General features: G+C 50.6%; 1 protein-coding gene across 4 annotated transcripts in view; it reads right to left on the reverse strand.

The window, feature by feature from the left end:
• Positions 1 to 9,675: 9,675 nt before the first annotated feature.
• The window catches only part of SAP30 (Sin3A associated protein 30), a 112,688-nt gene continuing 105,774 nt past the window's right edge, over positions 9,676 to 16,589 (reverse strand). Inside the window, exons 7-8 of one of the 4 annotated variants that reach the window (XR_013995109.1) lie at positions 12,066 to 12,285; positions 9,676 to 10,069 (exon numbers count right to left, since the gene is read on the reverse strand). Coding sequence is in view for 1 of the 4 variants with exons in the window: in XM_081076609.1 (XP_080932735.1) it covers positions 12,177 to 12,225 (49 nt within the window). In the remaining 3 variants the exon portion in view is untranslated. Of the gene's footprint in view, positions 10,070 to 12,065; positions 12,286 to 16,589 lie in introns of those variants that run through there. The other 3 variants (XR_013995110.1, XM_081076609.1, XM_081076612.1) reach the window with 3 other exon arrangements.

A 16,589-nucleotide genomic window follows, 5' to 3' on the forward strand; every position in this document is an offset into this window, starting at 1 on the left:
TGTGTGTGTGTGTGTGTGTGTGTGTGTGTGTTCAGGGAGAGGGTTGCTCAGTATTCATGCCTTCTATTAATACCCAAAAGTTCTGTTCTTTCTCTTTGGGCAACTCCCTGCCCCGCTCTCATAATAATACTAGATGCAGTAACAAAACTCATTGCTGATTCTCTTTTCCTCCTTTGAATGGATTCTTGCCCATCCCTCTTATGGACCCACTGCCAGGTTTTAGCCTTAATTACTGTGGTTAGGCCAACCTCCAAAGGGGGTTAGCTGTCAGATCACTCCCTGTGTTCGACTGATGTCCCGGTAGGACCCTCGGGCATTAGTAGGTAAAAAAAAAAAAATCCCAAACCCTCTGCCCACTGCAGCCTTGGAGCTGTTCATCAGACTAGAACCCAAAGGCCTGCTAATGAATTAATGCATGCATATTTTGGCCAGCTTCTTGGCCAGTTTTATGGGGTTTCAGTGGTGGTGCATGGTCACATGAGGATTATGGGTCCTAATGAATCATGTGACGATAAGTGGACTTAACTAATGGCTGTGTTCAGGAGACTCCCCCCGGGGGGCTCTTTCTGTGCTCAGACAGGAAAGCTGCTCTAGGAGGAACCAGCCTGAGATGGCACTATCAGAAGTTTAAAATGTCCTCTTCATCTTGGTACAGAACATTACTGAAATGTATATATGTATCTTCAATCATTCAGAAACACAGAAGAAAATCTTGTCTTAAAAGTCCTGCATTTAAGAGTGGAAATGCATCTTTAGAGTTTATCTGTTCTAAGCACTTCTTTACAGGTGAGAAGACTCAGACTCAAAGATGCTCCTGGTACTTGACCAGCGTTTGCCACTAATTAATGAAACCAGGAGGGGGTTTCTTCTCCTCTCCTTAGGTAGTTATTTCCAGGAGTTGCTTGTTTAAAAAAGATAAGGGCATAAGTAAGGAGGATGTTGTGGTAGAAAGTTTTGAAGGAAAAAATGAAGTAGAGAGCCAATGGGAGAAGAGGTAGCCCCTGAAATGACAATCTGGGGGTCGGTTAATTGAGCAGGCCTATCTCTATTTCCTGAAAGTCTTTATTGGACTTCAAGACAGCTATTAGAGGCCGATGTTTCACACCACAGTTAACTTTTCCCTGTCTCTGTGTGTGTTTAAGCTGTGTGTGTGTGTGTGTGTGTGTGTGTGTGTGTGTGTGTGTGTTCAAGCCAGTCCAGGAGAATAGATTCTTCTCTCTTGGGGAGAAGGAATGTGTTTCCAAAAGGGAAGCAGCTCTCATCAAAAGCGCTCATGAATCTGGTGACAACACGGACACGCGCTTCGCGTAGAGCCTGGAAATTGTCAGGCAGCGGAGGCGGGAAGGGGGACAAGTAGGACAACGGGCTCCCAAGGTGAGCGAATCGTGCAGGCAGCGTCCCTGGGCTGGGCTAGGGGACTAGCGACGATTCACAGGGAATCGCAGAGGAAGAGAGGTTGGTAGATCTCGGCTACAGAAAGATGAAATGGGAGAAAAGAGAGTGCAAGAGGAGAGAGATTGCGAGGTCGCCAAACCTGGCCTCTGGATCTCTACAAAGAGTCCGCCCTCAGGGCAACTAGTCGGTCTGCTGTCGGGGCTAAAGATAACGCTCGGGCAGGATGTGCCTCTCTGTGTGTAGTGGGGAACCACAAAAGTGGCTCTAGGGTTTGCATAAATTCACACTTAATTTTTTTTAAAATTATTATTTTGGCGTGGGTCTCGGTGGAGTCTGAGGCTGAAGGAGCCCTGGCCGGATACAAAGAGGCCTCGAGAGCCATCAGCTGTCTTTCCTTACTCCTCGGAAACAGAACAGCACAAAAATCAGCCACGGAAACTAAACAGCGGCCCCCCACAAGCGGTCTTTCCAACGCTGGGGAGCAGTGTTCTGGCCTCAGTACTCAGGTTTGAATGGTGCCAGATCTTGGATTACACCCCCGGGACAGCATTTTAATGTAAATGTAAAATATGCTTGTAATAATCACTTGTGGGCCCTGAAGCACCACTAGAATCTCTGTTTAATTATGGGGGCATGAGAGGAGCATTACCAGCTAATTAAATCCAATCCGATTTGTAATTCTCCTTCTGCTGCTGCCGACTTTAAAATGCGAAATTGCTTTTTAAACGTGCCCACATATGAAATTTTAAAACACATGTGAAAACTAAAGGAGAAACAAGGGGACAAGGGGCGGGGGAGAAGGAAGAAAGGAAAGAGGGAGAGAGACGAAGGCTGCTTGGGCCCGAGTCAAGCAGGCGTCGGGTGAACCTCCGGGCCAGGCCTCGGGCTCCGTGCACTCCGGCCCCGCGCTCAGCGTTTGGCCACGAATGAAGCCATTTCCTTTCTTTTCAGAGGTTTCGACTTCCCCTTTCCTCCCAGCGGAATCTCAGCTTCCGGACCTCGCCCCAAGAAGAGTCCGGGGTCGCAGAAAAGGCCCCACGCCTCGCCTCGCGTGCCCCTGGCAACCGCGCCTGCGGAGACGCGGGTCCCGGCTGACATGAGGGAGGGCGCGGGGAGGATGTGAGCCCACTGGGGAAGGCCGGCAAAGCCGCCGCCAGACCCGAGGCTGGGAGGCGCGCGGAGCCCGAGAAGGGGCTGCGAGCCCGGGTCTGGCCGCTGGCAGCGGTGGAGGAGGCCGGGATTGGCAAAGTGCGGGGCCGCGGGTGCGCACTCCAGCTCAAACCACGCAGTCTCTCCTTTGCGATCTGAGCTAGGATGAGCGCGGGGCGCGGCTGGCGAGGCTCAGGCCTAGAGGCCAGAAGCCGGAGACTCAAGACTCGCGAGGGCTTTATTCAGGGGGATGCAGCCCCCACGTCCCCGTCCTCCCCCACCCTTCCGCAGTGGAAGCCTTTGCTTCTGTCCTTGCCTGCACGCAACACACACACACACACACACACACACACACACACACACACTCCTTTCCTCAATCGTCAGCGCCCCTCGCAAAAGCTGGTCCTGGAGCTTTGATTTACGATTAAAAAGTTGAGTTATTTACATGAAAAAAAAAAAAACAGGGTGACCTCAGTCACCCATTCTTGAATACCCCTTAGTACTTGTGAATTCGAATATGTAATATGCCGTGGGGGTGTGTTTCCAAACCTGGTACCATCTGCTGCCAACTGCACCATCACCCGCTGCTCCGATGCAGTTTGGTCTAGGGAAATGTTCTAAAGGAGGCCACTTCTGCAGCTTTGCACGAGGCTCAGAGAGCAGAGAAATGTGAGAATGTGGGTATAAGTGTTTCCAAACTGCAAACGCGCCGAACCAATGCAATGACACCTATCCCAAAGCGAGGCATGCGCACCTCGGCGTCCCTGGCCACCAGTGCTTACTCCAGCCAGTCCGGCCCTGTGTGCGGAGTTCCTCACTTGGTGGTCGCAAAGCTCGTTCGCATCTGGGAAAGCTGACGACGGTTCAGAACTCAGTTCAGGGCTGGGTGGGATGGGGGTGGAGGTGTAGTTCTACGATATACCGGGGAGAACCAGGCCCCAGGCCTTTTCTAGTGCCTTTCTGGAGGGCCCTGCCCTCGCCCGAGGAGACGTCGCGAGGATACCAGCCTAGCGCGGGGGCGCGGCCTGTGGTCTGGCTCCCCCTGTCGCTGGCCTGTGGTTTGGCAATTAGGAAAAGCTGAGGCCCGGGAGGTGGAAAAGTTCGAATCCCTGTGTGTTTTGGGGATGGGGATTATTGTTAGACCGAAAGGAGTGGGTCCTTGTCTGTACTGCACAGTGTGCGAATGCTTGTCGGGTTTATGCGCTCTGGATCTAGAATCGGCTGGAGACATTTTCAACTAGGATCTTGTCATTTCACCTCCACTTCCACTTCCTGCAGAAAGCATCCGTATACCTCCTTTATCTTTACCCAGTGGATTGATAGATTGTTTCATGAAATTAGTAAAGTCTTGTTTTCAGTATAACGTACAACATGATCGTTGTCTGTTTTTTGACTCTAAGCCTTTCTCTGTACGTTTAGGGGGGGAGGTGGTGAAGTTCCACGAAGCCGCCTGGTGTCAATCTCTGCAGCCTGGTGGGAGGAACGGACAGGAGATTACAGAGGTTTCTCCCGTATTCTCCCGTATGCCCATTTGGTTCCCACCTTTCTGTCCCGTCATCTCTGCCAGCACCAGCCCCTACCCCTAATCCCTCCCCGCCTGTTGCCTCTGGTTCCAGGCCAGTAGCAGCGCCTCCTGGCGCCACGCATGGGGCAGCAGGGACTCTGGGCCTTCCAAAGCAGGCGGTGGAGGGGCCTCGCTGCCTGCTTTGGAAACGCTCCATTTTCCCACAGTATTTCACATTCGTATTACTTTTCACACCCTGTTAGGTAGTAATACCGCACTGAACCTGCTAAATACTTCCATGCGCCAAGCCAGCCCTCCCGCGACCGCTCCAGATCGGCTGCTTTCCCCTGGTGATAGGGACACGGACTACTTGCTCATGGTGAGGGGTTGTTGGCTTCCTTCTTCTTTTCTCTTCTCCTGGGATCCACCTGCAGACCCTAAGTATGGTGGCGCTGGTCATGGCCGCTGGGTGGGGGCGCTCAGGTATGAAGGCGGTCTTAGCCCTGGCCCTTCAAGAGGGTGCAGGGGGCTTGTGTGTGTGGGGGGGAAGGATTTGGGGACTGTTCTGAATTTTAGTAATTGTGTGAGGCTAGATCAGCAGTTTTTAAAAGAACAAGGCCTTGCTCCTGGCCTTGAGCAAGGCTCAGGGCCTGGTCTACATAATAAGCACCACCTCCAACCTTCCCTTCAGGAGCACCAGGCCCAACAGGTAGCATTTGGGTACTAAGACACTCCCAGGCAGCGGAGGGCAATGCTCCCCACTGCCTCCTCTGGCCGCCTTGCAGCAGCTCTGAAATTCCAGGCTACTCCTTAAACCTGGGGGTGCGGTGGATAGGGACAGTTAGAACCATGCACGGAGGAGGGCATAAGGAACACTCCAAGAGCAGAGAAGAAAGTGTCAACGCTGGCTCAGGACAGCCACCATTCCTCAAACCAAGATTCCCTTGCTCTTTGGCTGTCAAGTGCACTACAGTCATTGGCTCCTGAATCTGTGACAGGTAGGACCTAAGGCAAGCGGATTCTCAACGTCCAGTTACAGTGGACTGGGCGGAGAATGGTGCACTAGACACCTCCGACCTGGCCTGTGTCTGGGCTGCTAGAGGGCACTGCAGGGGCGGAGAGGGGCTTCAAGTCTGCCACCTTAGCAGAACTGAAGCCATTGGCCCTGCGGCTTCAATCTGAGAAGCCAGGGGAAATTAAAGGTGCCCCCAGGACCCTACTTCTGATGCTCCCCCAGGACCCTACTTCGATTCTTCCATGAAGAAAAGAAGAGTAATAAAATCTGCCTGTCCCCTACCTCCAGGATATGGAGGAAGGAACTAACTTTTAATGAGAGCCTATTAAGTGTCAAGCATTTTTACAGGCAGCATATTGTTTAATCTTCACCAACTGTAAGGCGGGTATTTCTAAACTCCATGTGCCTGCAAGGAAACCAAGGTGCAGAGGAGGGACCTGACCAGAGCCATAGATTCATCCATCCAAACAAACTCTGGGCCTCCTCAGATCTGTGCCTGTAGCAACCATCCTGGGAGTTGATGACACACTGAGGGGTCCTGCAACTTGGGCCAGGTCTCCTGGTGACCTTGAAGAGAGAGTGGAGCTGTCTTCCATGAGACTCTAGCATATACTCCTAGATGGTGATATATGTGATGGGAAATCCGGTTCTAAGTACTTGAAGCTTTTAAGCTGTAATGCCTTTATACCTGTTCCTTCAAAATATCCATGGCAAAGTCTAAGTTACCAGGACTCTCTTAACCAGAAGAGCCCAGCGTATACCACACATGTGTCCTGCAGTGTCACTTTTATTTTCCCAACACACCAAGACAGAGAAGGTTTAAATTCACTGGACTTGAGTTTCTGCTCATACCTACCACTAATATCTAAACGAAGCCCAAATCCCCCCACCCCCTGCCTTCATCCTGAGGCTTAGAAGCTTGGGGAGACCTAGAAGAAGATTTGAGTTGGTTCCTAAATTCCAATCACCACGTCAGCCATTTCTCTACTTGTCCGGGCCAGAGTTTGTCCAGTGTGCAAAAGGGACCACCCACCTCTAAGCTGGGGGAGGATGGAGTGCAGGGCTCTGGAAACCCCTGCCTCCACTTTTGGAAGTGAAACTCCAGGAGTCTCATCTCCCAAACATTGTTACTTTCACTTCCACCTCCCAGACCTTCAGTGGTTGCTTCTTGATGTCATGGACTTCATACTCCTCTACAGAGAGGCTGTCTGGTGACTGCTTACTTAGACTCTTGAGAAAATGCTTTAGATTTTGGATTTGAGGCATTTGTAGCAGGTAGGAGAGGTGAGACAGAACCGGCAAAGCCAGAAAGCAAGGAAGAAGACTGGGGCGGGGGGGGGGGGGGGGGGGGGGGGAGGCCATTGTAGTTTGGGAGTTGCTTGGGAACCTTCTTTTTCTTTTTCCTTTCTTACAAAGACCTCCTCATTGTCTATCTATTTTCCCCTTTCCCTTTTCTTTGCTGTCCTGATGCTGAGCCTGAGCAAGAAGAATTAAGGAGTAGGACCCTATCTCCATCTCCTTTGGACAGTCAGCTGCACAGGGCACTGACTCCAGGTGGGCAGTAAGGACAAATGGTGTTAAAAAGTCCCTGAAGCCCTAGTCATCCCTGTTGCGCCCTCTCCCCCTTTGGGGAGGACATGGAGGGGGATCTCTGGGAGTCTCAGTTGCATATCCTGAAGTTCTGGTTAATCTAAGTTGTCTGGACCCTAATTGTCCCTGGAGCACTATTCCAAACCTGGAGGCAGCTAACTGAGTGGTCATTTAATGGAATTTTTAACCCTACCAGGGTATATTAATTCATTTTATAATCATTGCAGGGGGCGAGGGAAAGACTATGATATTTTCCTAAGAGCCAACTAGGAAGTCCCTGTGCCCCCGCATTCCCCTCCCCCCCCTACAGTTACTTATTATCTAACTCAGTGGTGGCAAACAACGCTGACAGACAAGTGAAAACTAAGTTACCGGTGGCCGGTTAACTCAGTTGGTTAGAGCACGGGGCACTTAACGAGGTTGCTGGTTGGATCCCCTCATGGGCTACTGTGAGCTGCGCCCTCCACCACTGGATTGAAACAACTACTTGACTTGGAGCTGATGGGTCCTGAAAAAACACATTTAAATTAAAAATAAAAGTTTTAAAAAAACTAAGTTAAGAAAGCAGCACTGTATTTGTGTACTTCTCCTCTGCCACACTGCCATTGTTTCTGCTACTACGTGTGGCTGGTGACACCACACCTGACTTTAAGAGCACCAAATGCAAGAGGTTGACCAGAGAAACCCAGGAGACCATGGCAATGGATTAGGTTGCCAATTTGAACTTTGTCTTCCTCTGACCAGGACGGGATGACAACCTAGAAGTGACATCTCCTCTCTTCTCAGGGACTCTGGTGACATAAAAACTCTAAAAATCAAGAAATTCAGAAGGGAAATCAAAAGAACAAGAAACTGTAAGAAGAGAGGGAAAGAAAAAGGGAAATGTGCACAAAATTCGAAAGGCATTTAAATTTCTGCCTTAGTTTCCAACGACTGAAGCTAAAGCTGTTTGTCTCCACTTCACTGGGTTTCTCCGCGTGGTTTTCAGAGCCCAGTTCCCTCGTTCAGTATCTGGAGTTCTTTGCCTGGGCCGGGAACGTTCTGCAAACTTGCGGGTCTGGTCCCCTGAGGGCTCTCCGACTGACGGAGGGTAGGAAAAGCTGGAAGCAGCGGCAGGATGTGGGGGTGGGATAAGCCCTGGGAGGTCTGGGCAGGTCGGGTCGAAGCCATCTCCCCACCCAGCCACCGGAGGGGCGCGCCTAGCCCACTGCCCCAAGGGAGCCTCTGGGTTCCTCGCCATCCCGGGCGACTTGACCAGAATGATTTCTTAGCCAAGACCAAAAAAGAAATGGATCCAAGTGAGAAAAACAGCGCAGTTTGGGCTCCGCGATGGCTGCAAGCGAGGAATTGCACCGGTTGACGATGTCTGCAGCTGCTTCTCTGGCACCCGTCGGGGGCGGGTGAATTGGTGCGCGGGGTTAGTCTCTGAGCTCCGGAGTTGGCAGTTGTGCAGGGCTGGAAAGCAGTGACGTGAAACTTAAAGTATACGGTGTTTAGTTAGGGTCGGCGTAAAACAGAAGACTCCTGGCATGCGTAAGAATTACCCCTCTCCCTTCTCTCCCAGCAGCAGGTTTTAGGTAAGTGTCTCCTTTGCTAAGGATGACACCTCCTTCAAAAGCTACCAGGACTTTGGGGCGATCAGCGACTCTTGTAGAATTAGGAACGTTGCAAAAATCCCGCTTGAGCTGCTTATCAGAGGCTGAGTGACACGTGCTTAATGCATCTCGGAGCCAACCCCCAGTCCTGGCTTCTGGATTTACTGGCTTTGTGATTTGGAGCCAGCATCTGGGCCTCTAAGTTTGTTTTTGCACTTGCAAGACTGGAACGTTTGCCCGATGAGGGGTTTAAAAGTGCCGCTCCCAGCGCTGGTGATCTCCGAGCGTTTATTCGTCTTCAGGAACATCCCCGTATTTTCTTCCTAAAAAACCGGCAAACGTGATAGAGCTGTCATCCCCCCTCCCTTGGCGAGGTGTGGCCTCCTAGTAGGCCTACTGCCTCCCTCCCCCCAGCGGACCCAGACTCTGCGAACTCTTAAGTCTTTCACCCGGGGTCTCACAAGCGTGTTCTGGGACTTGCCGGCGGTTACGTTCTCCGACCCCGGCGAGCGAGGTCTGCTCCTGTGTTCTTGCATTTGCTCTTCAGCGGGTTCTGTTACCCTTGGGAAGACCATGTGCGACAGCCCGGGAGGATGGTCCCTCGAAGAGGGAGGGAACCCGCGCAAAACCCCGGACTCGTGATGTCGTGGAGCATGACCTCCTCCCATCCACTTGCCGAGTGAGCCTTTCAGCGTGTACTTGACCAGGGTGCGTGGGAGCAGGAACGCCGCGAGGGCCAGCTGGCCACAGGGACAAGAGGGAACACCTGCGCTGTTCCGGACCCAGGGACTTGGGCCGTAGGGAGCCTCGTCGGCCCGGGCTCCTCCCACCCTCCGCGAGCTTTCCCCTAGTCGGAGGAGGGTTCAAGGTTCGCAGGTGCTAGGCCCCTCTTTCACACGCTGCTTCCCAAGGAGTCCTGCAATGCTCGCCAGGCTCCCTTTTATTTTATTTTCACAAAGAAAAGTAAACATCTTGCTTATATTTCCATAGTGGTCAGGCCCTTATTATGAAAGATCGAGTTCCAGAAAAATGGCTGTTGCAGCCGGAGGGAGCCGGGACCGCGGAAGACGCTTGGAACTTGATATAGAAAAAAATGTTTCGTTTGGGACCGTTTGGGGAGGATCCGGAACAGATAAGTTGTTAGCTGGGACGGGGGGGCGGGGGGAAGGAGGCACCTGGATTCCCCAGTCTGAAAATGGGGACCTCTCCGTCACCGTGCAGGTGAAAGCTGGAGAGAGAGGCAACAGGTCAGTGAGATCAGGACTGCCCCCGCCCAACGTGAGTAGTCCCTGCCGCCCGGACTCCTCCCAAGGCCCATCTTTGGCTAGCACCACCATTCAACTGGGACCCAGTAAAATCTCTTAAACGTGCACACTTGGAGAGAGAGGGGGGAGGGTATCCAGGCAACGGAATTACGGAAACATCCTCTCGGTCACGTGAACTTTATTGCAGACCAGGAAGTTCTCCAACAGCTGCCCCAAATCTTCTGAGTCCAGTGCTCCAAATGTTGACTGTTTCTCACACCTCACCACCGGTACGGAGTCTGCTGCCTTGGGGGTTGATAGATTTCCTCTTCCCCTTCAGCTTCGATCTACCCCCACCTGCCTGGTTGCATTTGGAGATGATTTCCTTTTTTCCATTCGCGAGACCATGTGGCTCCCATACTTACCTGGGCTGGCTGTTTCCCCACCCACCCTCCGTAAAGGGGATTCCACATCTCCTGAGGGAGGAAAGCCGGGTTGAGGAAGGGTCAGAAAAAGGAAGCCGAGCCCCCAAGTCAAGGCGTACAATATTATATTCTTCTCCGGGTGCTTTGGATTCCTGAAAAAAAAGAAAGAAAGTGTAACACAAGAAGTAATGTTAATGGGCGCCCTCCCTTTCTAACGCTAACGCACTAATCCCCAGTCCCGCACCAGGTTCACAGACGGGGACCTCGCTTTCCGTGGCCTGGTATCCCCGAAAGGATCTGCTGAAAAGCCGAGCACACAGTGGGCGCTGAGACAATAGATCCTCGTTGACAGAATGTTTGCTCCGAAGGAAAGCGGGGGAGGGGGAGCAATTATTTGGGAGCGGCTGTAAAGAAGGACGTTGTTATCCGCCACAGTTGTTCTCTTCTGGCACCAAATAAAGGCGCGCGCGTGTGTGTCCTGCGCCTGTTCGGTGAATTCCAGGCTCACAACCGAGATTACCGCTGAAGGACGCGCTCCCACTTTCAACTCCTGGATACCGCGTCCCTCGGCGTCGAGGGACGCCGCCCCAGCTGACCCGTTAACGCGGTCAAGACCACACTGTCCCCGCTGCCTGACGGTGCTCCTTGCCGGACCCTCTAGGGTCAGAGTGAGTGGCGCCACTCGACCGAGTGCGGGCTCAGTGCAGACCACGGAGAACCGAGACCTTCCCTGGAGGCCGGAGGGCAGAAGGCCGTACCTCGTGCGCCCAGGGAACGGATTCTGGGAAAGGGGCGCCGCGGGGCGGCCCGAGAGCCGGCGACGCGCGTGGGGCGCGGAGGCTGGGGGGGCGCCCCGGCCCCCGGCTTCGCGGATGTCCGGAAATCCCGCGCCCCTGCAGGAATGCCGCTCCTCTGGGCCGGCAGAGAGCAAACGTTGACATGCCCCCTAGGGGCCCTGGTGTCGCCCACCCCGACGTTATTATCCGCCACAGGCGTGACCGTTCTCTTCCGGCACGAATCTTTCCCTCGGCTCTTTGTCACTATCAACAGGCGCCCACACCAGCCGCCGGGCAGGCACCCCGGAAGCGCTTGCCGAGACCCGGAAGCAGCGGGAGCTCGGTCGCGGCTATTCCCGGGGGTGCTCCCGCCCAGCGCACTTTCGAGGGGCCCCCGTTTGCGAAACCTCGAGGCGCACGAAAGCCCAGCCCGCCTGCGCGCCACCCTCGTGCCCCTCCTGCGGCGGGCCTGGGCCTCCCCGTGCCCCCAGCAGGGGCCCCGAGTGGATTCGGGTGCCTCGTGAAGGTCGGGCGTGGGTAGAGGGAGGAAGAAAGGAGGAATTTACAATCGGTGCATGAGTGACTTTCATCAGCTCCCCAAAGAGTAGAGTGTAAATTGACTAGGGAGCGTCAGTGGTGATTCATACGTCCCCACGCAGTAAAAGCACGCCCTCCCCGTGTAAGTCCGGCTTTGCCGGCCCATCCGGTGCGAGCCGGGGTGGGCGCGCCCCCGGGGAATGCGCGAGGCCCCGCGCGCACCCCGCAGCTCGTGGGGGAGCCGGGCGCGCCCCGTGACCTGCCGTCGTAAGAATGCTTCAGATCCAACCTAGGCTCGTTTCCGTGCCGCAGGAAACATCTGGGGGACTTTTTCGCCTGGCGTTTGGGAAAGTACTTACTTCCGAAGTTGGCGCTAAGGCGTTCTACCCTCCAGACACACCTCGGCCTGAAAGGGGGATGGGGCCGGGAGGGCAGGGCAGCCCTGCCAGCGGCCAGGGTGCTTACTGGGGAGCTCACCGGTGGCGAGCGCTGGGGTGAAGGACGAATTAAACACTTAGAGCCCGGTCCGCGCGTTCTGGCCTCATTGTTTTCATGTCTGTAGTACTTAGGCGCAGTTTGAGAAAGAATAATGTCTTTAGTTTCAGAAAAAACATCAAAGACCAGGGGCTGCTCAATATGGAGCACATATGGTAGTCTCCGAAGGCCTTGCCTGCCAAAACATGTTTCTCAGTATTTTTCTTCTTTCCTTTTTTTCCGAGCCCTCCCCGTCCCCCCCCCCGTCCCCCCCCCCCGTCCCCCGCCTCCCCCCCCGTCCCCCGCCCCGTCTTTTATTTTTTTTCTTCTCAAATGGGAGGGAGCCGCAGGCTCGGGTTACCTAGGGCGTCTTGCGTTCACGTGAGGCAGTAGGCGGCTGTGCCGAGGCGATCAATGAGGCCTTTCAGGAACTGAATGTAGCCCAGGCAGGGACTTTGAAGATGGGCGGGCTTCAGGGCCGGGCCGGAGAGGCCGGGACTTGCCCAGGACCCGAGAGGCAGCTGTGGCAGAGTTGAGGCATTATCAGATTCAGAGACTCTAGGTCGCTTTTGGCATTATACCTGCAAAAACACATTTTCCTCTTGGTACGTAAGTGCTTCACGTGGTCAAGATACACTGGCTGCATCCCCAGGCCTTAGCTTCTTGCTCAGTATGTTGGGTGCACTTTAATCTTTACTGAATGCATATTGAATGAACTAAGTGAAGGCAATAGCCTGCAAAGCATTGTTTCTTTTTACTTCAGTCTAAACAAGATTCACTTGCACAGCTCCTCTTTCCCATTAACTGCTGCTATTATTTGTTTGTTTATCATCCTATTATTATCTAGATCACTATCCCAGTTTTGTTGTTGTTGTTTTTAAATTAGCACAGAGAGACAAGGGACAGTTGGCTAAAAGTTCAGGCAATTTGCTTTAGGAATGTCTCAAGATGAAATCTCAGAATGTTAGGGGTTATTAAAGTAATCTAGTTCAACTTCTGAACTTCCTGAAGATGAACTGAGATCCAAAAAGGTAGTTTCTTGCCCCGGGCACACAGCTGGGGAAGTGCCCTCTTTCCTATGCCTAGTGCCAGCTCAGCTCGCTGACCCACATTGCCTTCAGTGGAAGGACAAGCTGGATCATTTCCTCTCTTCCAGCTTCTTCCGTTAAATGGATTCCTTTCGTCACCTCTGAAAAATGATCTCAGGATGTTCTCCTTCCGCAAATTTACATGTAGGATTAGTATTAAAGGCAGGGGTAAATTCTTAGGGCTCCCATGTAAAAGAAGATCCATGCCGGCTCCAGAACCTACAGCTTTTTCTAATGCAGTATCGATGATTGGGGGGGTGGGGGGGAGGAAGCACACCACACATGGAGCTGATTAAACACCCATCTTATCAAATCTTCCAGGGTTCTAGTGACTTATATGACTTATACACACAGACCCGTGGGCAAATTACCTGACAAGTAGTTAGAAAATCTGGACTTTAGGCCTGGCTTTGCCATCAACCCACTACACCTCTTGACCAATCAAGATCTCAAGATCTCTCTCTCTCTCTCTCTCTCTCTCTCTCTCTCTCTCTCTCTCTCTCTCTCTCTCGTCTTTCAAGATATATATATATATATGTATATATATATATATACACACACACACATATATATACATATGTATGTATATATATATATATATATATCACCTGTTATTCCATAAATCCAATTTCTTTTCTCAAATTCTCTGATGCTATCATATGTATCAACATGAAATGAGCTCCTTACCTATACCAGATGGAGAAGCAACAGAGCCAACACTAGAAGTCTGCTTATTCTGGTATTAAGTACTCAGAAAATGTTAACCTTGCAAAGCACTTCAAAGATGCTTCAGCCCCTTCATCTTACAGATGGGCACACTGGAGCCCAGAGAGCTGATTTCCCGGGTCACAGAGCTGGAGAGCCCAGGTAGGCTTCCTGCTCAGCACTTTACTCTGAGAAAGCTCATGCAAAGATGGGGTCCACCAGTCTCTGGCAGGTTTACATGAGCATGGATCAAGTCTTTAGGATACGTCTCTGTAGCACCCCGACTGTCCACGCTCCTCACTCTATTTGTCATTCATCAGGAATTACTGGGCCAGAATACAATAGTCTTGGGTCCAGGAGTAGGAATTAAAAGCAAAAGTCAGTCAGTACCATTTCATTTGGGCAGTCCTTCTTTAAACATACCAGCTCTACTGTGTGAGACCCTCTGGGGTCCCTGGGACAAGGTAATGGTTCTTTTAATGAATAAATCAGCGAGTCTCATTTGTTTTTAGAGTCTTGAATCCACTGTAAGTGCAACAAAAATCCCTGGTCAAAGTTAATAAAGAGGTAACATAGTAATAAAGTAAAGTCAATGTATGCAATAATATCCTTTCCCCTCACACAACAAAATCCCAAATTGTAAATATTGGGGGCAGATGGAGCAGCTAACTAAGGAATTATCCGTCATTAAAAATAGGATAGTAAAGCTGCTCTTGCTTTTGGAGAACACCTTCTTGATGTGAGAAAATGACTCACGTCATTGTCTGCCATGTCGAAAATTCAGTCTAGGGCACTTTCTCCCTCCTACCTGCTTGGTCCTGGTTGACCTTACCTGGCCTGATTGATGCTCTCTGGCTGGATTCCAGAGTGTTTCAGAGGAACAGTCATGATATGTTTTCCCTGGGTGTGTAGTAGAATGGGCAGTTTCTCTGTGTGGAAGCAGTCTTTTCCTCTGTCACCTTCAGGCTAGGGGACCTTGATGACTTGGGGGCTAAACGAACTCTGCAGAGCACCAAGTCTGAGGGGAGTCTCCCTCAGCAGGGGACCTAGATGTGTAGGAATGGGGCTGCAGCCCCGGCAGCCCCTCTAGGATGTTGTCTTAGGCAGGAATAGAACAAGGATGGAGCTGAGAGTTCAGCCAACTGGAGGTAGACATGTTGCCTTTCGCATTTAACGCTGGGTGGTAAATTGTTCTTTGCAACTACAGCTGTGCAATATAGTAGAAAGAACTCTCCTGCCATTTCTCTTAATCTTCAGCGTCTTGTTTTGGATCTTTACTCTTCTTGTATGAAAACCTCTCTCTGGGTAATACTTAATCATAATACTTCCTGAGGTTGTTGTGAGGATAAAATGAGAAAATCTACTAAAAGCGATTTGCACCGTGCCAGATACACAGTAAGTACTCAGTACATGTTAGCAAATATTTTTATCAGCCATTCTATGGTTTCAGTTGATGACGTACTTCTCTACAATTCAGACCTTTTCATGGAACGCTAGACCTGAATATGCAACTCCCTGCTGGAGGACATGTACTTAGATTTTAAAAACTCACCATGCTCAAAACAGAATTTATTTCTAGTCCCTGATGCACACTCATTTTCTGTTCTCCTAGTCTCTGTGAATGGCACCACCACCCATCAGATGCTCAGGCCAGTAAATTGGCAATTGTTACCAGGTCCTCCTAAATATCTTTCAAGTCTACCTACCCTTGCTTCTTCCTACCCCCACCTCCTGCGTTAGTAATGACAGATACTGAGTTTAGCCTGCATCATTCCATCATTTCTCCCATTGCCATTGTAATATCCAGTCTGTCTTCACAGCAGCCGAAGTAATGCAATTTGATCATGTGATTTCCCTACTTTAAATCTTTTATTCACTCTTCATAGACCCAGAAAACCCAAATGCTGAGCATAAAATGTTCTTTATAGTCTCCTTTCTTGCCACTCCCCCTACACACATGCTAAGCCCTAGCTCTGCTGAACTAGATTGAACACCCTAAGTTTCTTTTGCCTTCATGTCTTTGCATGTGTTGTCTTTCCACCTGATATATACACTACCCTCCTTCTCTATCAGACTTCATTCTACTTCTCTTGCAAGATTTAGGCTGGTTGTCTCCTCTTTTTGGAAGCCTTCACTAAATCCCAGGCTGATTCAGAATTTATATCCTACAGGATTGTAATTTCTCTCTTCTCCACTAGGTGTGATTTGCTTGAGGGCAGTAGAATAAGTCTTTACTCTTTGTGCCACAATATTTTAGTGCCTGGCACACAGTAAGTGCTCCTCACATGCTTGCTGAATATGAAAATGGCTTAGAATTAGAATAAATAGCTTTGTTTCTATCGCTTTGTATCATCAAAATTTGGGGGAAGTTGTTTTTCTGAGCCTTAGTTTTCTCATCTGTAAAATGGGTAGTAACAATGCTCCTTAATATTGTGAAGATTAAGTGAATGCAAAGTATTCTGTAATCTGTGTAGCACTGTACATGAGTCATTACTATAATCAATGCAGACCCATATTGCTCATGCATACACACTTTCATACATGCACTTGATGTGTACACATTACATGCATCCATATGTCTGTGTTTGTGCACTTGCATGGTTACATGGAAAAGCAGTTTTAAAATATAACATGCCTTTAAAAGGCATGCTGAGATAGGTGGATAGTTACTTTTGATAACTAGTCTGGGTTCTATTAATAGATAAAGCAGTTTGTAGCAATGTGTTCCAATTAGCAGTCACTCTGTGAATTCATTACATCCATACACACAAATACAAGCAGGGCAATATTATAGAGCACTGAGTGGATAATTATAGCCCATGACCGTTTTTACTACGACTGTTATTCTACCTTCCTACTATAACCGTAACGTTGAAAGCACTTTCCCGCTAGGCTTTCATTTTATTTTCTCATCGGTCACTTGGAGCAGTTACTGAAGGCAATGTGTCCCCCACTTTGCATGTGAAGAAATCGAGGTACAGGGGATTCGTTTAACAACTTGCCTCCTTTCCAATGTTGCAACCAAGTGGAGGTCAGAACCCTAGGATGCCCTTTTTCCTGTCTTTCTTTTCCCACATGTCGGTGTAGGAAGT

The sequence above is a fragment of the Rhinolophus hipposideros genome (assembly GCF_964194185.1).
Source record: "Rhinolophus hipposideros genome assembly, chromosome: 16".
NCBI lineage: Eukaryota > Metazoa > Chordata > Mammalia > Chiroptera > Rhinolophidae > Rhinolophus > Rhinolophus hipposideros.